Below are 19,377 nucleotides of genomic sequence, written 5' to 3'. Positions count from 1 at the left end.
AGAGGGAAGAAGACGCCAGGCTTCCAGCTTGCCAGCCGAGGGGGGAGGTGGTGCCCTGTACAGAGAATCAGGTGTGAGGAGGGCCAGGTGTGGGGGGCCACACTTCTGCGGACTGGACCAGCTTTTCTAATCATTTGTCTCATTTCTGCTCTCTCAAACAGGGTAACTTCTTTCAAAACATTGGTTCTATCACCCTATTTGCTGTTTTTGGTACAGCAATTTCTGCTTTTGTAGTAGGTGGAGGAATTTATTTTCTGGGTCAGGTAAGAAAAACATCTCTGAAAAATTTTGAAAACCTTACATTCTTAGCGCTTTTGCAGTGAAGTGGGGTAGGGACACCTCATGGGGCCTGGCTTTCACCGTCAAGGTAAATACTCTCCTGCAAAGAAATCCAAACTCAAACAAGGCACAGTAAAGGCATGCTAAAATTGTCTCTAAGTGCCCTCGAGAAGCTTTGGTGTCTGGAATTGAGTGGATCTTTTCTGTAATCTCCAAAATGTTTGATCTTATTTGCAAATCAGTATTGTCTTAAGTTGTAATACCTGACAATAAAGCAGACTATATTACCTTCAAATTATAACAATATCAGTTATGTTATCAGACTGAATTAGTGTTAAACACAGTTTTCCATTAATAAAAATTTTGGATTTTAAAGATCAAGGATGATTCTGAATGTGTTCACTCAGTTCTAAGCTGTTCCTCCTGTAGAGTTATTTACCCTGGATTTCCCACCATTGCTAAGCCAATTCCCAGTGTTACCAGTTGAGTTTTATACTTTGAATTAACTTAAACCAGACCTACCTAGGAAGGTGGTGTCTGTAGTTTTGCCTTCTGCATGTCTCTGCACGTCTCAGTTCTCTTCCAATATGGTCAGTTGCAGAAAGTTTGTCTGCCCCAGTTCTGCAAATGAAGTTTAAGAGTCAGGTCTCACAGTGACCGGCAGATTTCTCCTACATGTGTCAGACGTGTTTGAGAAGAAAACTAGTTAGTTTGGCTTGACAAATGTAGCATTCTTTGTCATACTTTTATTGTATGATCAAATGCATGCTTAAACTGAAACTTAGAGTTTATTTTTCAAGTGGTTTGAGGACTGAAGATTAATGTCCATATAAGTTTGTAGTAAAGCACTAATGGACATTTTAATCTTCTTGGCTGTTCTACAGGGGTTTTTTTGTGTGTGTGTGTCTGTGTGTTTGTGTGCTTTATTTTACAGGCTGATGTAATCTCTAAACTCAACATGACAGACAGGTAAATCTTTCACACTGTAACACCCATGTGGCTACTTTTCTGACTGGGGAAGCGTTTTCTCCACGTTGATTCCTGGGTGTGGTGCTTCTCTATTCTCTCTTTGTTTTGCCGATGATTTCTGCTGTAGAATCTATTCTGAATTAATTTGTGTCTCTGAAATGAGTCGAAAACATGGAGGAATTTTGAAGATCTCAGGTCAGAGGGTTGCTGATTGAAACAGTTGATTTAGTTTCAGCTTTGAAGGGAATAACTCTGGTTAGGTAACCATGGCCCCCACAGCCACAGCCACAGCCACACCCACACACTGCACCGCTGTCCTTTTATTAAGAATCATCTTCAGCTCATTTCTGAGGCTTTTCCGTGGCCATAATGAAGAGTTGTCTTCTTGATAGATTGGGGTGGGGGGGGAGTGGATCTTTACTCTGGAACCCCACCCAGGGGGCAGGGTGAGGTGAGGGAAGCAGGCAGGGACAAGGGCCATGTCGTGGGTGTCCTTCTCAGTCTGCAGCCACTCCATTGGGCACTCAGAACTTCTGTCTGGAGCCCAATCCGGGAATTTCCATAGTCGCCTTAGCAAGAAGTAGCCTGGGCAGTTATCTCTTGGAAGGTACCAGACCTGGTGTTAAAAAGTGCATACGGGAGTTCCCGTCGTGGCGCGGTGGTTAATGAATCCGACTAGGAACCATGAGGTTGCGGGTTCGATCCCTGCGCTTGCTCAGTGGGTTGACGATCCGGCATTGCCATGAGCTGTGGTGTAGGTTGCAGACGCGGCTCGGATCCTGCGTTGCTGTGGCTCTGGCGCAGGCCAGTGGCCACAGCTCCGATTTGACCCCTAGCCTGGGAACCTCCATATGCCGAGGGAGCGGCCCAAGAAATAGCAAAAAGACAAAAAAAAAAAAAATGCATACGTAGAGTGCAGCCTGGCTTCCCCTCTCTGAGAAGTCCAGGGGGCAAGCGGCCTCTCTGAGTGTTCCTACCAGGAGCAAACTGCGGCGCTCAGAAGAGGGGCTGGATGCTCAGCCCCCGGTCTCTTTCATTGCGCCAGCCAGAGCTTACAGCCTTTAGCAGCAGCTCGGGGATTAGAATCTTGGAGCCGTTTTTGTGAGAAGCGTGCCTCTGATAACATCACGTCCAAGCTCATTTCTCCCCAGGAACACAAATTTCAAAGTGCGTGTTGTAGGATAGTCTTGATAGAAAAACAAGTCGAGAACATCACGTTCCTGTCCCACAAGGGACTGGAAGCAAAACAGAACTGATGCCCCCGCCCCGCCCTGCATTTTGTAGGTATTTTGCAACTGAAAAGCTGGTCAATGTGAAGATGTCACCTTTTTCAGTCCTTCAGCCTGTTTGGGGCAGCTGGTTGGACATGTAAAAAGCGCTTGACAAGTCCTTGTGAAGTTGAATTCAAGCGATGGTTGGGGTGCTCAGGAAGAAAGGAGTAAAAGGGTTCATTGGCCCCCGGACAAGCAGAGTAAGAGCCAGGCGGAATTTCTCTCCGTGGGTGCAGACATTTCCTTTCCTGTTGGAAAGTGACCGTCCCACGGAAGGGGGGGCGCTCTGGGGAAATTAGCCAGCAGTCCCACACCCACACAGCTGCAGGGCCTGGCAGAGCCCTTAGCAGCGGGAAGCCGGCCAGGTGTGTGTCTAGAGGTGGCGACAGTGGTGAACCAGAGAGCCCACAGTGTCTGAGGGGGACAGCCACTTCTCAGCTCCACCTAGTAATTATCATGTGGGAACAGAGGCCCACAATAACCAGATACTTAATTGTTTTTTCCCAAAAGAGGTCAAGTTTCTAGATTTTAATGGGAAATTTTCACGTTTTTAAATGTTGACAACTTAATCCATTTTTCAAAATGCCATGCAGATCAAACCTGAAACCCACAGACTTCTGCACTATAGAAGAATACAGAAATAACTCCTGTTGCCCAGAAGATTTTACTCTGTCAGCGTAGAGTGCATCAGTTGGTTCACTCATAGTTATGCCCTGAATTAGTTCACACAGCAAGATTAAGTGGCTGCTTAGATTCAGACCTCTCCATAATTCAGGCCGTTCATATTTCAGACTTTCCCTTTCACTGTCAGAAATACTGTGCCCCAGCTTAGATTCTGAATGTGTTGTATGGTTTATACAAAACATTTCCCCAACCTTTTAATTAAAATTTCAAACATGGGAGTTCCCTTTGTGGTTCAGCGGAAAGAACCTGACTAGTATGCTTGAGGATGCAGGTTCCATCCCTGGCCTTGATCAGCGGATTAATGATCCGGCATTGCCGTGAGCTGCTGTGCAGGTCACAGGTGCAACTTGGATCCCGAGTGGCTGTGGCTGTGGTATAGGCCAGTGGCTGCAGCTCCAATTTGACCCCTAGCCTGGGAACTTCCGTATGCCACGGTTTCGGCCCTAAAAAGCAAAAAAAAAAAAAAATCAAACGCACAGAGAAGGTGAAGCACTGTACAGTGGGCAGCCCCAGCACCACCTAGATTTAGATTCTACAGTCACGGTGTCATTCGATCTCCTTTAACACAGACCTTTCCATCTCTCCAGCCCTCTGTCCATTCATCAGTCCATCGTCTAGTTCCCGCTCTTTGATTCCCAGTTCAGGGTGCCACTGGGACTGTGACAGGGAACATCAGTCAAGTCTCAGTGCAACTGAACTAGATTTAGAAAAAAAAAAAAAAAGTTTGTAGACCTAGAACTGAAGTATCTGTGGAGTTGATGGCTTCCAGGGCAACAGCCTCTAGGGCCTATCGTGTCAGGAATCCCTCCTCTCACTGCCTTAGCTCAGCTGTTCCCTGGTTGGCGTCGTCCTCGGGCGCACTCACCCCACGTGGCAACCCTGATAGCTCTGAGTGCACAGTCACCCTCACCTTGGCAATCCCTGCCAGGAAGGCCAACTCGTTCCCAGTGCGCTGGTAGAAGGCCTGGTGATGGCGGTCTTTGACCATCTGGGTCCCCCGCCTCCTCTGGAGCCCCACACACTACATGGATGGGGGAGGGTGACCCACAAAGGAAAATTGGAGTGCCCTTCAGAACTGGGGGTGTGGGTGCTGTCACTCTGCACCTACCGGGGGATGGAGGGAGGGGCCAGCCAAGCCCCTCAAAGTCAATGCCCAACGACCACTGGCCACGGCCCCAGGTTCCCACCCCTCCCTTCAGGATACACTTTTTAGACATTCTTCTTCCTTCAAGGCCCCTGTCGTGATGCTGTGGGAATGAGAGAAGGGGAGGAGAGACAAGAATCTCGTGTCTGGGTTGCAGAATGAGGACCTTAAGGCCAGCTGCCAGCAAATCACGGCCTTCCAGGTTGGCAGCCGTTGGTGGAGTTCCCTTTCCTGCCCGCTTCCCCAGTTAGCTCAGTGCAGCTCCTGGGGGCACACCCAGGTCTAAAGCACAACGCCCCCTCCCCCGGGACTCCCAGCGACAGGGGAGGCAGGTAAAGAAAGTCCCAGCTTGTGAAGCACTGACAGGCTCTTTGAGGGCAGGGCAGGTCTAGGAGCTGAAGTCTGAGCTGAGACCCTCTTTTGGGGTCTGCTCCTCAGCTTGGGACCTGGAGGCTGGCCCATGAATTTGCATTACTCAAACTCACAGGGAGCTACCATGGAAACCAGAATGCCAGATTTTTTTTTTTTTTTTTTGGTCACCCCCATGGCATATGGAAGTTCCCAGGGCCAGGGATCAAATCTGAGCCAGAACTGCAACCTACACCACAGCTGCAGCAATGCTGGATCCTTAACCTACTGTGCCCAGCTGATCGAACTGGCATCTCCACAGGGACAAGCAAAATTATTAACCTACTGCGCCACAGCGGAAACTCCCTAGATGGCAAATACTGATTTACAAAGAGAACTGTAACTGGCAAGGCAGCCAAGTGTCCCCTCCCACCAGCACTTTTCTCACTGATCCCGGAGTCATGGAAGTCTGGAAGGCTGCTGGTGGCAGTAGTACGGTGAACAGAACATGCTCCACTCCCCAGGGCCAATAGCTCCTCTTCCCTCCAGTCCACAGGCTTCATGAGGCAGGAGACGGGCGGATGCATAGTCCCTGGCTTATGTCTCTACCTAGGGCCGTCCCCTTGCAGCTCCATGTTTTGCCTTGTGTTGCAGAAAGGGGCAGACCTAACCATTCAGCTGAGCTAGAAGGAAAGCAGTGCCAGGAATCAAAGGCTTGTAGGAACTCGAAGGGCTGGGCGAATGATCATCTGGCTCCTTAGGTGGCCTACAGAGCCTGGAGGTGGTCTGGCCCTGCCCACCTCCCAGCCTCCAACATCTCCAGCCCTTCACCCTCACTGTGCAGCTGCCAGGCTCACTTTTGTGTTTCTCAGGCAACCAGCCTTACTCCACCCCAGTGCTCTTGTCACTGCCACCCGGTCTTGGCTTGGCCACCTGCCTCTTGTCATGTAAGTCCTTGTTCAAACAAGTGTCATCTCTTCAGAAAGGTCTTTCCTGACCACCTAACCTAAGTGACCTCTACCCATCCCCCTACACCCCCCCTGCCAGATTCTCTCTCCCGCCCCCACCCTGTGGAACACTTGCCATTTTCTAAGTTGGCCTTAGCCCCTGGGTATCACTGTATCCAGTGTAGTGGTTAAGCAGCGCACAGACTCTGAGTCAGGTGACCTGTGTTGGATCCTGGTTCTGCCACTTCTTAGCTGTGCGACCTTGGATAAGTTCCTTATCTCGTTGTCCCTCAGTTTTCTCCTGTGTAATTGGAGCAATAATAGTACCATTTCATCTGGTTGCTGTGTGGATTATTGAATTATTATATGCAAAGTGCTTAGATCAGTGCCTGCGATGTGGTAAGTGCCACATAAATGTTTGCTGTTATCGTTAGTCTTAGTGCCTGAAACATATTAGGCAATTAATACCCATTTGTTGGAGGTAATTAACCTTCATGGGGACTGGGGCTGAGAGCTGCTGGGCTGGTGGGAGGTAGCACTGTGTTGGTGTCTGCCACCCAAGCTGCCCACCCCTGAAGCGTGCCGGAGTGGCTGCTGATTTTTGGCACTTTCTTAGATGTTAGGCTGGGGTCGGTCACAGATGGCACTCTGGTGGCCTGGTGGCAAGGGACAAAGCAGAGATCGAGCCCAAGCACACATAGGCCACGTGGGGGAAGCCCTCCGAGAAGGCTGGGGTGTCCGTCACGGGTTTAAGCCGACGTCGTCCCTCCGTCCTCGATCAACGTAACGTCTCGGTACCTGGAGTGGAAAAACCAGGCCATGCCTGACAACTCCTTGTAGCGTGTCGCTTGGCAGATGATGTAAGTGAGGAAGGTTTTTTATTTTTTATTTTTTTTTTATTTTTATTTTTTTATTTTTTTTTATTTTTTGTCTTTTTGCTATTTCTTTGGGCCGCTCCTTCGGCATATGGAGGTTCCCAGGCTAGGGGTCAAATCGGAGCTGTACCCACTGGCCTACTCCAGAGCCACAGCAACGCAAGATCCGAGCTGCGTCTGCAACCTACACCACAGCTCACGGCAATGCCGGATCCTTAACCCACTGAGCAAGGGCAGGGACCGAACCCGCGACCTCATGGTTCCTAGTCGGATTCGTTAACCACTGCGCCACGACGGGAACTCCAGGAAGGTTTTTTAAAAAGACACCGTCTGTAACTTCGTCTGCAGTGTGTACTGTTATGTTGTACCACGTACAGTCTTTGACCTGAATGTTTTGCTCTGTGGACCCAGGGTTAAGCATCACAGGATTTCCCCGGCCTTTTCTCTCCTTGACAGCTTTGCCTTTGGCTCCCTAATTTCTGCTGTTGATCCAGTCGCTACCATTGCTATTTTCAACGCCCTTCATGTGGACCCCGTGCTCAACATGCTGGTTTTTGGGGAGAGCATTCTCAACGACGCCGTCTCCATTGTCCTGACCAAGTAAGTGGGCTTTCCTCAGGTGACGAACTAAAGAGCCTTGTGGCAGAGGGCAGAGACTTCCACGCGGCTGGCTGCCTGCACAGCTGCTTGTCCTCTGGGTGACTGGTTCACTGCTTCTCCGTCCTTCTGTCCTGACAAGCCTCGAATGTGCCCCAGAACATTCAAGACCTGAGACATTGTCAAAGCCCAGGGTGATTGGAGGAGAATCTGCCTTGCTAACTCTCTGTTAGCAGTGCTTTTAAATTCAAGCCAGCTTCTCATCAGCATCACTGGTGGTGCTTGTTAAATCTTGCGTCCCCAGGTGCCGCCCTCAGAGCCTCTGGTTCAGTGGGTCTGGGGTGAATCCCCAGATGATGAGAGAGCAGTTGAGGGATCACTGTTTGGGCAGCATTGTTCCAGAAGAAAGCAATCCGCAGAGGCCCTGTTCTCCCACTTATGAGCGGGTGCATGTCACCTTCCTTGTCACAGCTGGAAGTTAGGCAGTGATACTAAAGGGTGTCCACCTTAAGATGCTGTGGTGGAGTTCCCGTCGTGGCGCAGTGGTTAACGAATCCGACTAGGAACCATGAGGTTGCGGGTTCGGTCCCTGCACTTGCTCAGTGGGTTAAGGATCCGGCGTTGCCGTGAGCTGTGGTGTAGGTTGCAGACGCGGCTTGGATCCTGCGTTGCTGTGGCTCTGGCGTAGGCCAGTGGCTACAGCTCCGATTCGACCCCTAGCCTGGGAACCTCCATATGCCTCGGGAGCGGCCCAAGAAATAGCAAAAAGACAAAAAAAAAAAATGATGCTGTGGTATGAAAGATACTTTGTTTTTTTGTTTGTTTTAATCTTTTTATTAAAGTATAGTTGATCCACAGTGTTCTGTCAATTTCTGCTGTGCAGCAAAGTGACTCAGTCATACATGTATGTATACTCTTTTCTCATATTATCTTCTATCACATTCTATCACAAGTAATTGGATATAGTTCCCTGTGCTATACAGCAGATCCGAAAGCTACCTTGGAAACTGCAAATCTTTTTCAATTGTTCATTTGTATTACCGCCCTTGTTGATAGAATCTGAGAAATTGAAGATGTCTCATAAAATGTCAAGAAGTCACATTTGAGGGAGAACTAAGTTCATCTCAAATGCGTTTATCTGCAGCAGGGCCGTCTCCTCATACCCTGAGTTTTGTAGCGTTTGTTAGCAGGTATCGGTGGGAGGCCCAAACGGTTTTACCAAAAAACAGAGAAGATGAGACAGTCAAAGCATTTGGAGAAAAGAGCCCTGGACAGCATATCAGAGATGAACTAAGAGAATTTTAGGGGCCAGGCTGTGTGCTGTAAAAGAACAGGTTTTCCATTCTCTGAGTTTAGACATGTTTCCTTTGTTGTGGGGTTTCTTGCAAAGCGTAACCACTCTGGTAGTCAGCATTTTCTTAAAAGCTTTACTCTGGCCTACATAGACTTGTGTTGGAATAAAGTAACATTTTATAATGCAAAGAGCCCAGGTCGTGGAATCAGGCTGACCTGAGTTCAAGTCCCAGGGATGGCCACTCATAGCTTTGTGACCCTGAGTCAGCTCCTTTACTTCTCTGAGCCACAGGCTGCTCAACAATACAGTGAGGATGATAATGCCCCAGCCTAGGATTGCATTCGAGGATTGTGTGGTTAAACATACTATGTGAGAGGCATTTGCCATCCATTAATGTCAAATCCTTTCCTCGTCTGCTTCTGTCCCCCAGCAGTTGTTTCATATGTTTCTCCTGTTCTTATCTGATTTTTGCAGGAAGAACTTACCAAATATTGCTTGATCGAAAGAGGTGCTCAGCAGACCTTAAACAAAACAAACATGTACATATATATAAAACACATATTTTACATATACAATTTGGAAAACTCACAAAGAAAGAAGAAAAGGAAAAATACATGCATTGTAACTCCAGAGAGATAATTATAATTAACAATTTCAAATATACATGTATCTTATGTAGATAGGTATATACTGTGTTGTAACGTTTCCGTTGAACAGAGCTGATGAAATGGTCTTCTGCATCATCCTCTTACTAGTTGCAGAGTATTCCTTCTGCGGATTTACTGTGGTCTATTTGGCCACTTCCCTCTTGTTGGCTCTTTTACATTTCTCTTGGCAAAAATTTCCATAGCTTTCATAGGAAATCATCATATATCATGCTGTAAGACCTTTAAAAAAATATGAGGGCAATGTTTTTTCTTAAGAACTACTTTGAAAGCTCCTTAGCTTTCTGCTTTTTACTTTTATCTTTTGTCCTGGTTGTGAATATTGAACATTCATGACAAAGAATTTTGCCTGTGAGAGTTCCCATCGTGGCTCAGGGGTAGCGACCCTGACTAGCATCCAGGAGGACACAGGTTCGATCCCTGGCCTTGCTCAGTGGGTCAGGGATCCAATGTTGCCATGAGCTGTGATGTAGGTTGCAGGCATGGCTCAGATCCCGAGTTGCTATGACTGTGGTGGAAGTGCCTCCAGCAGCTGTAGCTCCGATTCAACCCCTAGCCTGGGAACTTTAATATGCCACAGATGTGGCCCTGAAAAAAAGCAAAAAAAAAAAAAAGAATTTTGCCTAAATTGGAGATGACATCATGAGTTATTTTTATACATTAAGAGCTAAATTCAACTGCTTTGTCCCTAATTTTTTTTCCTTAAATCTATCAGATGTAGGATCTTTTCTGAGCTTTTCCAGGTCTCTTTGCCACAGAAAGGTTAAAGGTTAGGAGCTATTTTCTTTTTAAATGAGAAATAATGGAGTCATTATAAGTAGCCAAACATTCTTCCTGGAAAAGTACTTTTGAAGGCCAAGATCACCTATGATGACAGTTCTCAAAATGGATCAGTGGACCACATGCTTATGTGATTCCTAGCCTCCACCCCCACGACTGGCACACAGGCTGCGGGAAGAGTCACCGACTCCGCCATGTCCAGACATGCCAAAGTCTGGTCATCAGCTTTCAGAGGGCTTTCTGTGTGCCAGACCTGCTCAGAGAGTAGTTGAATTTGATGAACACCGTCCAAGGTGGGAGAAAAATGCTCGTAGAAAAGTGAACACAGGGGAGTTCCCCAGTAGCCCAGTGGGTTAAGGATCCAGTGTTGTCACTGCTGTGGCACAGGTTCATTCCCTGGCCTGGGAACTTAACGCATGCCTCAGATGTGGCCAAAAAAAGGGAACACAGTGCCTTGGGTCTGAGGGGGGAACACCCACTGTGAAGGGTTTTGAGGAAGGATTCGAGGAGGGCTATTCAGACGAGTCATCTGTGAGCTGGGAGGCACTCTGAGGTGGAAGAGGGAGATGGGGACGGGGACGCAGCAGGCCAGTCTGGGTTTTACAGCATAGGAGGGAGCTGTTGTTAGCTTTCCTTGCTTACAAGGTAGAACCACATCTTGTTTTTAAGGATATATTTCATAAATGACCGTTTTCAAAGTGATCTGATGACACATTTATCTTTGTAACTGAATATGTCAGTGAATTATCCCCATTTTTAATGTTTTTACTTTCCTAAGTGCCAGAAAGCTAAGTACCTTCTCTTTCTTTATTAACCTTAATTAAATTATTTTTAGCTTTGATTTGTTACTATGACAATCTATTCTTACAATAATTGCTGTAGCGGAAACCTTTTGTTCTCTGCAGCTGCAGCTAAAGCTCATGAAATGGATCCTGAAGCAGCACTATCTTTTATTCTTTAAGGTGTGAGAAACATAACCTGAAAAAATAAAATGAGCGAAAAATTACCAGGCCAGAAAGAGTCCAGATTCTACTTTCATTTATCTTGGGTTCAGAAGCCATTGGCCTCAGCTCTGAGTCTGCTGTTAATAACCATTGGTGTGACCTCACCAGCTAGCCACTCTCTGAGCTCAGCCCCCTTTGTATGAAAACAAAGCATAACACCAGCTAGCATCCCAACTGGAGTAATGAAATGGGGTGGGGGCTGCACCCTATTTGGGAACTAGTGAGATCTTAGCCTTCAAAAGCACTTTCCCAATAAGAACGGTTGTTGGCTTCCCGGTGTTCCCCGACGTGGGCTGTCAGCCTGTGATCTGCTGGGAAAGAAGGGCAAGAGGGGAGACTGGGCATTCAGGTGAGTTAGGAAAACATTTTTTTGCTTGTTTGCTTTTGGCTGCGCCCCCAGCAGGTGAAAGTTCCCAGGCCAGGGATCGAACCCCCGCCATGACAGTCACAGCTGCTGCGATGACAACACTGGATCCATAACTCACTGCACCACAGGAGGATTCTGAGTTTAGAGAACTTTTATGTGAAAAAAGTTAGTGTTCTTTTTTGCAGGACTTCTCAGAACCTTTCTTATGTTTTAATGTGCTATGAATCACCATGAAAGGCTGAGGGTATCTGACCAAGCCACCCTTTTATCAGAGATTATCCTGCTGGCCTAGGAATTTCCACGGGTGCGGCCATAAAATAAAATAAAATAAAATAAAATAAAATAAAATAAAATAAAATAATACCAATTCATGAAACACTGATTAATGAAGCTGAATATTACTGTGGACAAGTCTTTGTTTTGTTTACTGATTCAGCAAAAATTTGTTGAGTATATTCTATGTGCTGGGCTCTGCCTTAGGCCCTGGACATGTGACAGTGACCAAGATGGACACAGGCTTGGTCCTTATTCATTAGTTCCACACAGCGTGGATGAGAAGCCAGGCACCAGGAGAGCCTCTCAGTGGGCTGGGCTATGTGAAGGCTGGTGTCCCTGAGAAAGTGTCACAGACCCTGTGTTCTGAGAACAGCCTGGAGTCAGCTGGAGCCTGGAAGAGTGAACTAGGACCTAGAGGGAGGTGCCAGTGGAGGTGGGGCCCAGCCTGAATGAGGAGGAGATGGGGGAGAGGTCAGGCGCAGAAGACTGGCTCTTCTCCTAAACGCAGCAGGAAACTCACCATGGGCTTTGAACAGGCCGATGACCTGATCAGATATGCGTTTTCAAGGGATCATTCCGGCCACCTAGTGGAGAATGGGTTCTTCTTGGAAGACCAGGATGTATAGCGAGAGAGCCGTGAGGCAGAAGCCGGGGATGGAGGAAAGCAGGGGAGGGAGGGGACTGGAGAGAAGCTGGAATCACCAGGAGGAGGGGAGTCAGTGAGAGTAACTCCATTTTAACGGTATAACGGCTCTACCTTTGGGGATAAAACCAACAATTGCGTTTAAGGGCTGCTGACATGGTACTTTGCTCGGTTAGAGTGGAAGCCAAGTCCTCTGCTTTCGCTTCTTGCTCCGGATGCCTCTCGGCCTCACCACTGACACTGCTGCTTCTCTAAAGCAGGGACTCCATTCCAGTCTGACTCGCTGCCTCAGCCTCAGCTTCGGCTTTTCCCTCTCAGGATCCCCACTCCCCCACCTGCACCCCGAACTGAAAACACACCCTGTGACTCCCCAGGGCCTTCAGGCTGACGTGCCCGCTCCTCAGCTTGGGTCGCCAGAAGCCTTTCCCAGGGCCCGGCACTGCCTGCTGCTCTTGCTCCTGTCTCCCCACCGCATCCCGTCCCTGCGTTTTGTCACGGTTCTCAGTGACGGTGCCGCAGGGATTCTCCGGCTCCTGCATCTGCCTCCACACATGCTGTTCCCTCTGCCTTGGGCGCATCCCTCATTTCTTCCCCTGGTTATCGCTTTATCCGAATTCTAAACCCAGCCCATGGGTCATGAAGCGCCTTCCTTGACCCCCCACGGGTCAGAGTTAGATGCCCACTCTGTGTTTCCTGCAGCTCTTGGCTCTTTCCTGAGGTGGTCCTGGCTCCCACCTTGTTTCCCTCCCGCATTAGACTGTAGAGCCCGCTCCCTGAGGGCAGAGTCTTGTTCTCATCTCCAAACCCCCAGAAACTAACACAGTGCCTGGAAAAAAAGGGGGGAACAAATAAATGTTTGACGAACGGATTGAGTGATGCAATGAATGACTGAGAAAAGAAGCCAGAAATAAGTTTTGAGTTCTAAGTCAATTTCTAATAACTTTGTCTATACCATTTTAACGTCTCTGTTTTATTTCCTAGCACAGCTGAAGGTTTAACAAGAAAAAATATGTCAGATGTCAGTGGGTGGCAAACATTTTTGCAAGCCCTTGGCTACTTCCTCAAAATGTTCTTTGGCTCAGCAGCACTCGGCACTCTCACTGGCTTAATCTCTGCATTAATATCCTTTTAATATGATGAGCACGCGTGGCTGAGAAGATTGTTCTTAATTACATCCATCTCTCATCATTTTCTCTAGTTCCTTAAGGGGGCCAATTTTAGTCTAAAGTCATATTTAAGGAGGATTTTTACGTTTAGTTTTGATTTGAAGAGCACTTTAAACTCAAGGATTTTAAATTTTAATATGTCAAATTTAGGATGTCACTTTTCAAAGCTTAAAAAACATGTACACTATTGAATATCAGATCTGATTTGGGGGGCTTCTCAGTTCCCAGAGAATAATAACTGCATTCAGATGAATTTCATTTTACGCTGTCTCATTTTTCACATTAGGAAAATTGGACATTAATTTCCTTTGAAAATGTCAAATTGAGAAAATCTCTGCCCTACTGAAAGTATTTGTCTGGAAGGACGGAAAAGAGACTTTCGAAGTGAGCTCCCTCTAAGTTATTTGCTCTGATTTTGTGGCTTAACAACCCATAAGCTTTTCCAGCCAGTGAAGCCAAGAGCCTTGTTAAGGCTGCTGACACCTTTTTTGCTATAGCAAATTCATCATGTTTAAAACAGGAACAGGCACCAGACCATTTGTGTGTGAGCCTAAGCCTGCGTGTGTCTCAGGAGACAGGCCCCTGGTCCTCCTCCACGAGCAGTTTGTTCCCCAGATGGCCAGCAGAGCCTCTTCTGCCTGAGACAGGCATGTCTGTCTGCCATCCTGTTGAATTTTCCCTTCAACTCCTTTGTCCAGAATTCTAAAGTCTCTGTTGAGTCGGCTGACAGCTTCTCATGTTGTACCAATAAACAGAATGGAAAAGAAGAAAACTTTTTCCAGTTCAGCATTTCCCTCCATATTTATCTCTTTCTTTTAAAGGAGGGGGAGAAAAATCAACTCCTGTAATGAAGCAAGTGAGTGGGTGCTGTCAGAACAACATTTGAATATGTCCAAGACGCTCCTGCCCAGGAGCATGCGTTTATAAATGTCTAGGAATAGGAGAGAAGGACCTTCAGTGAGGCATTGGACCCCAGGGTTCCGGAAACCCCATTAGTGATCACATCTGATGTCGCTGGAGGAGTGGAAGAGGGACGCAGCCCTGGAAGGGGCTGGCAGAGTGGGCTCCTCAGTCCGTCTGCAGCCCCGGCTCTGCGCCCTGCAGCTCCCAGTCCTCCAAGTCAGCATTTCCAAGGGAATTGACTTGGAGTGATTTTAATTTTCCCCAACCATTTGTCTCAGGAATTTCAGTCTCTCAGTGTTTTGTCAGATTCCCTTTCTTAAAAGAAGGGTCTCTCTGCAAAGAAAAACAATCTGTAATGACGAACTTGCACCTGTTACCTCGGGATGTTCCCACATCTCTGTATCCTGTTGATTTTTTGTATTTGGGAGGCAGTCGTTTTTTGACTTTTCTGGCTCGCCCACAGCTGACTTTTGAGTCCTTCTCCTTGACGGCTGTCCTTTATGTGCTGAAGCACATTGACTTGAGGAAAACGCCCTCGCTGGAGTTCGGCATGATGATCATTTTTGCTTATCTTCCGTATGGGCTCGCGGAAGGGATCTCGCTCTCGGGTAAGTCCTGGAGAGCATTGACATGCTGGAGTCGATGGTGTTTGGTCCTGCCTAGTGAAAGACGTTTTGTCACTTGGGTCACTTTCAATCATAAGAGATGGTCATAACTCAGAAGAGCTTAAGCAATAAAAGGGATTCGCCGGCTCCGTAGGGCCACGTCTGGATTTAGACAGGGCTGGATCCAGGAGCTCAGTGTTACCACAGCACATTTTCTCTCGACCCATCATTCTGTAGCAGAGATGAAACCATTTCTTCCAATGTTGCCTCTCTGTCAAAACCAGGGGTCAGACTGACAAGGACAGTCAGTCCCTCAGGGTCCCTGGACCCTGCCACCCACCCATCTGCATTCTTTCACTGTAGTTTTGCCTTTTCCAGAATAGAAATGTCATAGAAGGGAAGTCATGTAGCATGTAGTCTTTTGTGACTTGTTTCTTTCAGTTCTCATACTGTTCTTGTTTTTGCTGTATCATCCTCATTGAGCCCATTTTTCCATTCGCCATTTGAAGGACATTTGGCCTTTTCCAGGTTTTGGCTATGAATGTTTGTGCTTGTATACATTTATCTTGGTTGAATACCACTAAGTAAGTACAGTTGCTGGTAGTATACATTTTTACTTTATCAGAAACTGCCAAGTGTTTTACAAAGTGCCTGGACCACTTTGCATTCTCACCAGAATATATGAGAGCGTTCCAGTGCTTCATATCCTCACCAACAGTTAACTTTAATTTTTAAAACTTCAGCCATTCAGATAGGTATGTGGCAGTTTGAATTTGATGTGCCTTGGTGTGCTTCTCTTTATACTCCTCTTGGGATTTTTTTACCTCCTTTGGTTTAGTTTATGTAGGTTTATACCTTTCATGATATTTGGTAAATTTTTATCCATTTTTTGACATTTTTTTTTTTATTCCTCCTCTCTGCTGTCTTGTTTGGGCTCCAATTAGAATATGCTTTGCCTTTAAAAAAAAAAAAAAAAATCTCTTTTGGAGTTCCCATTGTGGCTCAGCGGAAATGAATCCGACTAGGAACCATGAGGTTGCAGGTTCAATCCCTGGCCTCGCCCAGTGGGTTAAGGATCTGGCGTTGGCATGAGCTGTGGTTAGGTCGCAGACGCAGCTCGGGTCCCGCGTTGCTGTGGCTCTGGTGTAGGCTGGCAGCAACAGCTCCGATGAGAACCCTAGCCTGGGAATCTCCATATGCCGTGGGTGCAGCCCTCAAAAAGAGCCCCCCCCCCCAAAAAAAATCTCTTTTTTTCTGTTGTCTTTTTGTCTGCCATGCTTAATCTCCTGTTAATCCCATCCAACATTTTCCGTTGTAGACCTTGGATTATTCCCCTACACAAGTTCACTTTGGGTCATTTTTACAATCCTCCATTTCTCCACAGCATGGTCATGATTGTCTCTATATTCTTGAGTCTCTGGAGCATGTTTATTAAAACTGTTTAATGTCCTTGTTTGCTCATTCCATCATCTTGGTCAATGCTAGGGCTGTTTCTGTCCATTTTTCTTCTGTGTGTAAGTCACGTTTTCCCAGCCTCCCACGACTTTGATCTGGCTCTTTCAGCAGCACTGAAACTGCTGGGCTCAGCCCTCAAACTCCATCCATCCAGTAAGCTGGGCCTGCGGCCTGGGGCTGGAGTGGCCACCGTTTTGCCTCTTATCTTTTATCCGGTTTTCTAGTTGTTTATGGCAGGACAGCCATTGCATAGCACTTATTTCTTCATGGGCAACGTGGACGTCCTGGCCCTTTCTACTGACTCTTTCAAACAGAATTCCCCTCCCGGCAGGTCACTGTCTGGAGGCACCCATGGGCTCGCCGTGAGGTCTTGCCAAGGAGGTGGCAGAGAGGACCCTGGCCATTCTTGCTGAAAACCTCAGGGTCTTGTTTATTTTGAATCCCAAGTCCGTTCTCTTGGATAATTTCATGCCAGTGTCTGCCATCCCGTGGCTCCCCTTATCTTTCCTGAATTTTGGCACTCACAGGAACACTGCCCGTGAGTCATCTGGCTCTAGCCGAGCTATTTTTACCACTGTTTTTCTAAATTGTTCCCCACTCCTTTGAGATGAACACTGAGTACCTGGTGACAAAGATAGATTTCATGCAGCCATTTGAAATTTGGGATTAAAACTAGGGAGTGTTTTTCTTGTCTTTTCTTCAGAGAAGCAGTTTTCCGTTTGTAGGGGTTTCGTTTCCTTGGCGACCTCTGCTCTCCACACCGATGGGGCCAACAAGAACATGTGCAAGCCGAGAACACTCTTCCACCTCTGGGTGGTGGGCTGGCCCTGCCCACACTCTGCCCTCGGGGTAGTTGTCACGCAGGGTTTTCAGAGAAGGGTGGGATCGCCCTGTACTACGGGAAAGGTGACTTTGGTGCTGTCCCCTCCTTCCTCTTGGTGTTCTGTCACAGTGGACTGAGTGAGTGGTTACCAGGAGCACTAAGCAGGACTCGCTCCCTCCAGATCATTTACCTAAATCTGAGTGTAGAACACAGCAGATACAGACACCAGACCTGGCTTTGAATCCTGGCTCCACCTCCAATTAGCTGTGTAACCTCAGGCAGCAGACTTAACCACTCTGAGCTTCCACTTCCTCATACAAAGTAGACAGAATAAAAGTGCTACCCTAAGGCTTGTGAACATTAAAAGCAAGAATGCACGTAAGCATCCCGGCAGGCGATGTGTGGTGTTGTTAGGGTGATCATGTGTCCTGGGTGTCCCTGACACCCTCATTTCCCCCTTTTGTCCCAACATGATAAATTAATAACACCCCTTTCATTCTCGAAAGTGTCCTGGTTTCAACAGCACATTGAATAGTCTCCCTGGGAGTTCCTGGTAGCTCAGCAAGTTAAGGATCTGGTGTTGTGACTGCCGTGGCTCAGGTCAGTGCTATGGCTCGGGTTAGATCCCTTGTCTGGGAACTTCCACAAGCTGTGAGCACAACCAAAAAAAACCACAAAGTCTCCCTAATTATTACTCAGTAAGCTTTAGCTATTTTCCAAGTCTTTGTTCCCATTCTATCAGTGTTAGCTATTTCTGTCATTCATTAAAGTGAGTTTTGAGGGCGGCTTGCCCTCTGGCTCTGAAGATTCAAAGATGAATAGACCCCACCCTTGCCAGTTCAGCCAACTCCTAGCGACTCTGTCCAAGTGAGTCACAGAGGCCAGAACTTTGTGGGTGGAAGGATGGGTCAGAACTTAACAGTTTGTGTGATGTGTTGGGAAGATGCTGGCCACAGATGGGATGTATCACATAGCGCTCTGTGCCCAGGTGTGTATCCAGGGAATTCCTTTGCAGCACTGCCTGCGAGAGGAGAACTGGAAGCAGCCACATGGTCTTTGGTAATGGGAGAGAGCGTATGCATTGAAGTCCATTCTTCCTTTGGCACATACTAGCAGTCACTTAGAAAACGAATCTGACAGGTTCTACTGCCCTGGAAAGAACTCCATGATACAGTGTTAGATTTTTGAGAAAGAAAGCCCTCCTTCATTCATCCATTTAGTAAATACTTATTAAATGCTCACCCTGCTCCAAGAGTGCCCCTTGGTCTCCAAGCTGCAGTAGCGAACAAGAGAAGATCAGGTTTCTGCCTGCAGAAGAAAGACAGGAAGTAAGCAAGCCCGAAGGCTCCTGTCAGGGGCAGGAAGGCTCCCTGGGGCTCTGGGAGTGGGAGCTCCCGATACAAAGGCCCGGGGCAACTTCCACACTTCGCTGCTGTCCAAGCTGACTGACCGGAGTCTTGGTGATGTGATGTCAGGACTCCCGTGGGCTGTGGGCAAGACAACGATGTGAGTGGAAGGCCACTTCTGTCACACCTCAAGCGTGGCTCAGGCTCCTCTGGGGTGGACGTCTCCTGCAGGGTAAGCACTCCAGAGTCTCAGCTTAGCAGTGGGTGAGGACCTGCCCAGAGCGGGCTGCTGGGGCAGAACCCTTGAAGCCCAGAAGCCAGAGCCTCTAGCGCTGGCCTGTGCAAGAGAAGGGGAGAACCTCAGGGTCTGTTCCATAAACGCTGACGTGTGTCTGCCCCGAGTTCTCTTCCCTCAGCCCCACTAGTCAAGTTCGGGTCTCAGCCCTAGCTTCTAGTCACTCCCTGCTCCACCTCATGTTGCCAGTGGCCCCCGCAGTCTTGTTGCAGAGCCAGGAAGGAGAAGCCCCGTGGTGGTCACCTGCAGAACTTACTGCGGAGCAGATGAACAGCCAGAGGTTTTGGCTAGGGGTTTATCTAGCAAAGCAGAGGCTCAGAATGACTCATGACTTCCAGAGTCTTCTCACTGCTCTGAAGTAGCAAGCAAAGAAGCCTCCTGTCCTCTCCTGTCCCTTCTCTAAGCTTGTTAGGTGTGGCTTGTGGGCAGTGTTGCTGTAAGTTCCCTGTCTAGCCTCCTTTGTGGGAAAAAATGAAAGAACAAAGGAATTTGCTGTTTCCTAAGAGGACTAGGAGTTGAAATGGTCCAGCTACTGCTCTCTCCGGCCAGCGAGTACCTATTGGGCACCACAAAACGAGTAGGGTTTTCCTATATTTTGTAAGGTATGTTTATATAGCAAGCTTAGCAATTGAAACATCTCC

General features: G+C 47.6%; 1 protein-coding gene across 4 annotated transcripts in view; it reads left to right on the top strand.

The window, feature by feature from the left end:
- SLC9A8 (solute carrier family 9 member A8) overlaps window positions 1-19,377 on the top strand; it is an 82,526-nt gene that overhangs the window by 37,450 nt on the left and 25,699 nt on the right. For all 4 annotated transcript variants that reach the window (XR_007133831.1, XR_007133830.1, XM_047770892.1 and 1 more), the window contains 5 exons: window positions 162-263; window positions 1,214-1,248; window positions 6,974-7,117; window positions 13,125-13,263; window positions 14,715-14,820. Coding sequence is in view for 2 of the 4 variants with exons in the window: in XM_047770892.1 (XP_047626848.1) it covers window positions 162-263; window positions 1,214-1,248; window positions 6,974-7,117; window positions 13,125-13,263; window positions 14,715-14,820 (526 nt within the window). In the remaining 2 variants the exon portion in view is untranslated. The remainder of the gene's footprint in view (window positions 1-161; window positions 264-1,213; window positions 1,249-6,973; window positions 7,118-13,124; window positions 13,264-14,714; window positions 14,821-19,377) is intronic.

Source organism: Phacochoerus africanus, chromosome 3 (assembly GCF_016906955.1).
Source record: "Phacochoerus africanus isolate WHEZ1 chromosome 3, ROS_Pafr_v1, whole genome shotgun sequence".
Lineage (NCBI taxonomy): Eukaryota > Metazoa > Chordata > Mammalia > Artiodactyla > Suidae > Phacochoerus > Phacochoerus africanus.
This window is presented reverse-complemented; position numbering and strand designations above follow the sequence as displayed.